At 41.4% G+C, this 7,668-nt stretch overlaps 1 protein-coding gene across 1 annotated transcript; it reads left to right on the top strand.

Moving 5' to 3' along the window:
* The first annotated feature begins 3,872 nt into the window (after positions 1–3,872).
* Positions 3,873–7,364, top strand: LOC118430937 (plasminogen-like). Its single transcript, XM_035841964.1, has 4 exons — positions 3,873–3,929; positions 4,296–4,412; positions 6,669–6,897; positions 7,360–7,364. Exons 1-4 carry the CDS (start codon positions 3,873–3,875, stop codon positions 7,362–7,364), a joined length of 408 nt encoding a protein of 135 aa, XP_035697857.1.
* Positions 7,365–7,668: the final 304 nt, after the last annotated feature.

The raw sequence follows: 7,668 nt of genomic DNA, 5'->3' as shown, positions 1-7,668 counted from the left end.
TAGATGGTGGCTGCAAATGTACCTGTTCGCCTGGATGGACTGGACAGAACTGTCAGCAAAGTGAGTTGTTTTCCAGTCATCATCTATCCAAAACTATGTGTTTTATTCAGTTCAGTTTGTAATCAAGAGTCATAAGATTAGGATGTGGATTGGATGATGTTGCAGTCTATGTTGCTTTGTTAAAAGAATTCCTTAACTACAACATTTTTTTCATTGCCACACAGACATCAATGAGTGCACCATGAACCCATGCCTACATGGACGCTGTGTGAACAAACCTGGCGGCTACAAATGTGCCTGTTTTGCTGGATGGACCGGAAAAAATGTCAACAAAGTGAGTTTTTACAGTAGTTATCTAACCAAAAGCCTGTGTTTTATTCAGTTCAGTTTGCACTTAGGAGTCATTAGATCAGGATGAGGATTGGATGATGTTGCAGTCTACGTTGATAAAAAGTATCATTACTTAACTACAATATTGCTTTCATTGACATGTAGATATCAATGAGTGTACGAGGAACCCATGCCAATATGGACGCTGTGTGAACAAACCTGGCGGCTACAAATGTGCCTGTTTTTCAATTCACTTCTAATAAGTTTAGGATGAGGGTTGATGTTATAGTCTTAGGTGGTAACAAGCATTACAAAATTTCTTTCATTGTCATACAGACATCAATGAGTGTACCAGGAACCCATGCCAACACGGACGCTGTGTGAACGGCAAAGGCTTCTATATATGTAGATGCTACCATGGATGGGCTGGGCTGAACTGTCAGCAAGGTGCATTATTTTCCAGTTTGTGTTTTTATCCAATTCACGTTTACATAGGCAAGGGATGGTTAAAACTAATTCAAGTTTAAATTCTAATTTATTTTTTTATGTTGTCCATTAGGGGTTGGTAGTTTCATGGCAGTATCCTCAGATGTTTCTTTCTTTATCCCACAGACATCAATGAGTGCACCAGGAAACCATGCCGATATGGACGATATGTGAACAAAGATGTCGGCTACAAATGTACTTGCTTACCTGGATGGACTGGACAGAACTGTCAGCAAGGTACATTATTTTCCGGTCTGTTTTTTCAATTCACTTTTCACTTAGGTAACGCAAGGTTAGCACTAAGTTTTTATGTCTTTTGATTTCACATTAGGGGTTGGTACCTTTCTATCGTGTTTTTTTTCTCGGAAAGTCAATGGGCTTTTAGCTTTGTAAGATTCATGAAGGATATTTCTTTCTTTCTCTTACAGACATCGATGAGTGTACCAGAAACCCATGCCAACGTGGACGCTGTGTGAACACAACTGGTGGCTGCAAATGTTTCTGCTCACGAAGAAGGACTGGACAGAACTGTCAGCAAGGTGAGCACTAAGTTTGTGTGTCTATATGCTGTAACACTTTAGAGGTAGGTACTTTCATTGCTTCTTTTCAGAAAGAGAATAATGCTTTTATGGCTTTTATTTTCCTTTATCGATTTATGAACGACATTCTTACTTTATCCCATAGATATAAATGAGTGCACCAGGAACCCAAGCCAACACGGAAGCTGTGTGAAGAAAGATGGCGGCTACAAATGTACCTGCTCACCTGGATGGACTGGACAGAACTGTAACCATGGTAAGTTATTTCCTAGACTTCTAGTTTTGTCCTTTCACATACTGTATATGCAATCTAACATTGACTCCTTTATAACACAATTTTTTTTATTACACAGACATTGACGAGTGTACCAGGAACCCATGCCAACATGGACGCTGTGTGAACAAAGATGGCGGCTACAAATGTACCTGCTCACCTGGATGGACTGGACAGCACTGTCAGAATGGTGAGTCTGTAGCAAGAAAACAACACAATCCAATTTTGTCCTTTTTTAAACGAGATCTTGACCTCTTTCCCACTGACTTCCTACACTGTACAAAAAGTGGGGATTGCCAATGTTTATATATATATTGCCCCCCCCCCCCCCCCAACGACCTGGAGGTCAATGGACTAGGTAGGTAGGTAGGTAGGTATATCTATATTGGAATAAATCTATAATTATAATTGCTTGAGTTGATACATGGTGCCAGTACATGTATATCATTGCGGTATGTGTTTGTCACTATTGCTAAGTCCAACATTTTGGGGAGTGGGCCCGCCACATCTAAGTCCACGGGCCATTTATGTCTTAATAAAACGAAAATGAATAGATAGGGCTATTATGGCCTTGTGTCTGAGGTAAGCATGACAGCTAGTTCCTGAATAATAGCATACATTTGTACGTTTGAGAATCGTTGCCTCAAGCATCAAAACAACCATTAACCGACTTACCTAACATTTATTGCTATTCACAAACCCCACTTTTCAAACAGTAAACCTAAAATTTGACATGGTTGTAAAACATATCATCCCGCTTTTTCAACCTATGTCTTTATTTTCAATGCACAGATATTGATGAGTGTACCAGGAACCCATGCCAACATGGACACTGTGAGAACAAAGATGGCGGCTACAAATGTACCTGCTCACCTGGATGGATTGGACGGAACTGCCAGCAAGGTGAGTTCCTTTTTCACACTATTTTGTCCCCATGCAGTGAGTATTACAGTCTCTAAGTTGACAAGCCTATGTTTATGGTTCAGATATTGATGAGTGCACAATGAAGAACACTTGCCAGCATGGGACCTGTCGGAACTACGACGGAGGGTACAAATGCACCTGCTCACCTGGATGGACTAGACAGAACTGTCAGCAAGGTGAAGCATTTTTCCAGACTATTCTATTCCTACTCTTTCAGCACTTAGTATTTCAGAGACTACAAAAGATAATCTTTATGAATTACATCATGCATCAATTCCACACAAAAATGACGGTTTCGTTTCTCTGGTCTTTTCGTTTTTCCTGTAACAGTTATTGACAACTGTGCCCGAAACCCATGCCAACACGGACGCTGTGTGACCAAACATGGTGGCTTCCATTGTACCTGCTCACCTGGATGGACTGGACAGAACTGTCAGCAAGGTGAGGTATTTTCTAGGCTATATTATTCCCACTCTTTCAGAATTTAGCATTTAAGTGACAATGAAAATAATTGTTATAAATTGCATTATGCACCAATTCTTTGCAAAAATCATGACGTTGTCTTCGTTGCTCTCATGGTTTTCGTTTCCTTATTTACCATACAGATATTGACGAGTGCACCAGGAACCCTTGCCAACATGGACGCTGTGTAAACAAAGATGGCGGCTACAAATGTACCTGCTCACCTGGATGGACTGGACTGAGCTGTGACCAAGGTGAGCACTAAGTTTGGTGCCTTTATGGCTTGTTTTCAGACGTACAGATAATAGGCTTTTATCTTTTAAGATTTATGAATGGTATTTCTTTCCTTGTCCCAAAGACATCAATGAGTGTACCAGGAACCCGTGCCGACTTGGACGCTGTTGGAACAAAGATGGCGGCTACCAATGTACCTGCTCACCTGGATGGACTGGACAGAACTGTCAGCAAGGTTTGTCTCATTTTAATAGACATGCAAAAAGATTCTAACTTTTGTTCTGTAAACATGCAACATGTACCCTTTTGCATTCATGTACCATGACAGTAACTTTTTACTGTACAGACATCAATGAGTGTGCCAAAAATCCATGCCAACATGGACGCTGTGTGAACACAGTTGGTGGCTACAAATGTACCTGCTCACCTGGATGGACTGGACAGAACTGCCAGCAAGGTGAGTTATTCGTGTCTTTGTGAAGTCACTAGGAACTTCAAGTCATTTATATCAAAACGTACCTTAAGTGATGTCATTGTTGCTCTGTTCTGTTTCCTTATTCACCATGTAGACATTGACGAGTGTGCAGGGAACCCATGCCAACATGGGCGCTGTGTGAACAATGATGGCGGTTACAAATGTACCTGCTCACCTGGATGGACTGGACGGAACTGTCTACAAGGTAAAGTTATTTTTTTCCACCCGACTGTTTTATTCTAACACAATTAGCATTTGGTAATTCCAATGACAATAAAAGTGGGTGTCATGAATTGCAATATTATTCCTCCAAATACTATTTCTGTCTCAGTCTCAGATTTATTCGTTACACAGACATTGACAAGTGCAGCAGGAACCCATGCCAACATGGAAGCTGTGTGTCCAAAAATGGCAGATACAAATGTACCTGCTCACCAGGATGGACCGGGAAGAACTGTCAGCAAGGTGGATCCTTTTCTCAAAGCCATACATTTAAAAATAAACTCTAAATTTTGTTCTGCAAACATTGTACTCTTTCACATTAAGATACAGTAACTGTTTTATTGCACAGATATCAACGAGTGTATCAGGAAACCATGCCAAAATGGACAATGTGAGAACAAAGCTGGGGGCTACAAATGTACCTGCTCACCTGGATGGACTGGACAGAACTGCCAACGAGCGCGAGGTGAGTTCGCGAGTCACTAAAAATCTATAACGACAGTTATATCTAAACCTGGCCTGTATAAACAAATTAAGTGTTCGCCTCTGCAAAAGGACCACCTGGTCAATGTCAATTTGTTTCCATTGAATCCTGCCCCGTCTGTTTACATAGAGCAGAATGTATTGGCTCCCTGAGTAGTATTCTTGGGCTGTTGAATTGTTGAATCTTTAAGTACCTCTCGGACGTTGGTCAAAGTGGAATGATCTTTTGGGGAAGGAGAAAAATGTTACATTTCCGGTTACCCCACCGAACCTTGCAAACAAATTTTCTCTTTCATTGAATCTTAATGATGATACTGTTGCAGAATCAGTTTTCAACATGTTATCCCCATGTCTGTTTGACAAATGTATATGTGCATATAAGCAGATCCTGTTCAGGTCCTCTTTATGTTGACAGTCCACATAATAGTAACATACAATGTTGAAAATACTGTTGTCTTGAATGCATTGTTGAATCACTTGGGGTAAAATACGAGAATTCCTACCGACGTTATTTTTTCAGGCCCTTATCGGAAACGCAACATTCCTTTCTTGGGCCTAAGCTCACTATTATTTCTATTTAACACAGCCTATCGTTGCCAGAGAGGGTGGACTGAGCACAACAACCACTGCTACAAGTTGGTGACCAACAAAGCCACCTGGAAGACAGCAAAGGCACAATGTTCGCGCCAAGGCGCAATCCTGGCTTCTGTCAAAGATAGAAGGGAAAACAACTTCATTGTTAAAAGCCTATCATCTGGTGGGTTGATGTTATCACTCCTATAGGATTGTTTCTTAAAATATATTTAATGAGGGTTATGCAAAAATCATTACAACTGCTTTACTGGGTCTTCTCCTCTAACAAATATGCAAAAGAAATGACACGCAGAAAATAAAGATAAGACTAAATAACAAAAGGCTATCTTGGGATTCTGAAATATAATGCAACATTGATAGCCACCATGAAAGCAGAATCTAAGATACAAAGGTCTTATTTTAGTACATGCAGTTTCAGAGCTCAATGCAAGTTTTTCACCAAGTCTTCCTTTTGACTTGCATTTCACACAAAAAATGCTAGAGAACCTAATACACACACATATTCGGTTTATCGTCTGTTGTTCCAGCCAGGCAAGGGCTAGATGTACTTGCATGTAGATGTGGATAGGGGTGGGTACCGGTACAGGACATTCAGGTCCAGGTCCGGTTCAAGTCCAGAGGATTAGGTCCAGAGGATCAGGTCCAGAGGATCAGGTCCAGAGGATCAGGTCCAGAGGATCAGGTCCAGAGGATCAGGTCCAGAGGATCAGGTCCAGAGGATCAGGTCCAGAGGATCAGGTCCAGAGGATCAGGTCCAGAGGATCAGGTCCAGAGGATCAGGTCCAGAGGATCAGGTCCAGAGGATCAGGTCCAGAGGATCAGGTCCAGAGGATCAGGTCCAGAGGATCAGGTCCAGGTTTGGACCTGAACCTGGACCTGATTCAGTTATGTGAGCACTTGTGAACAGACGATACTCAAGATAATGGTCCTTTTTGCAACAAAGACATCTGTTTTGTGGACATTCGACTACCACTGGCGTTTTGAAATCCTACAAGGCTAACTGCCTCTGTACTATTGACTGTAAAACTTGGTAGAAATGACTATAGACTCTACTCTTCTTCGTTCTTGTTATTTTCCTCGACCGGTAAGCCCCGAAACGTGTGAATACCTGATCATATGATCTGTTCATTTTCGAATAGATACAACATCCGGTTCACCGAATTTTTTCAGGTCCGTTTTTTCCGGACCAGTCCGATAAGAAGAAACGGCTTGATGACTCACGATCAGCCTCTGTCTTATGGGTTGGCTAATAGTATGTAAATTGAGGATGTGGAGACATTCTGTAGGTAGCATGCGTGGTAAGCGACCCTTCATCTAGAACTAGAAGCCGTGAGTTCAATTCTGGCTGTGGCGCTTGCCCGACATGCATGCTACTGGAAATGGTTCTAATTCTTAGTACGGAACGTTAAGCCGTCGTCCACTGTTCATTGTGCTTGTTGAAAAGAGCTAGAGGAATTTCCCCGGTACAATGAACCTGTAAATATGTACATAGCGTCTGTCCTCTCTGTCATGACCAGTGGAAGAATAGCTCTTCGGTGAGCTAAAACTGGATCGAGATCACTTTCCTTTCTTTTCCCCCAGTGTACATGTAGGCAGGCCTATCAAAATCATTCTCTCACCTACAGACATATCCACAATTTGCCAGGACGGAAAAGGCTCATCTTACCGAGGGAAAGTCGCCGTGACCAACAGTGGAAAGAAGTGTCAGCGCTGGGACAGGCAGACGCCCCAAGAACACGACAGGACACCTGCTGAATATCCATCGTCCGGGCTGGAGCAGAACTACTGCCGGAACCCGGACGGAGTGGACGGAGTTTGGTGCTACACCACGGACCCTGGCAAGCGATGGGAGTACTATGATGTGCCAGTATGCGGTAAGGTTATCCCCCAATCAACTCTTTATCTGACAGCACGAATCAAATTTGCTGGTTCTTATTTTGAGCTTACATTTATTGGTACGAAAATTAATTGAATACGAAAACAATTGAAATGTTGAAAGGCTGATGTATATCACCATTTTTTTTTTAAATTGCGCCCTGCAGATCTATGTTCATCTGACTAAGGGGTCGACAAAGGTGTATTTCTAACCTTCATCTTGCATTCGTCTTTTAACGTGTCCATTTTCAAGGTGTTTTTTTGTGCGAAATAAAGATGATGTTGCACAAACTATCAATACGCAAACAGAGTCTTTATAGAAAGTCTACATTTTTATGTACTGCAAGTTCTTGATAATTTCGCAGGTTCGTCTGGAGGGGAATCAAATATTGTTTGTGCACAAACAAGTCTTTTATTCAACTGAAGTTAATGAATTTGCTAACATGTTTCGTGATTCACAGGGTAAAAAGGTTTTTTTTTTTTGAAACCATGCGTTAAAACGAAAGGCAACGTTTCGACTCATTCTTCGCACTTGTAGCAGCGCCCCCTTGAGCTGCAGTGCGAAGTAACACCAGTCAAAATTGCTTCGAGGAGACGGCCACCTAAATGTATAATATATGACTGTTGTAACTCCTTGGTTGTGAATAAAAAAAAAACATTGTTATTCAGTAATTCACAGATCTGATGAAATCGTTTTTCTTTCTTTATTTCTTTAATTCAGACAATACAAACATAAAGAAACATACTAAAAACTATAACGCTACCTTTAA

The sequence above is a fragment of the Branchiostoma floridae genome, chromosome 14 (assembly GCF_000003815.2).
Source record: "Branchiostoma floridae strain S238N-H82 chromosome 14, Bfl_VNyyK, whole genome shotgun sequence".
Taxonomy (NCBI): Eukaryota; Metazoa; Chordata; class Leptocardii; order Amphioxiformes; family Branchiostomatidae; genus Branchiostoma; species Branchiostoma floridae.
Note: the sequence above shows the minus strand (reverse complement) of the source record. Positions and strands in the feature narration are given on the sequence as shown.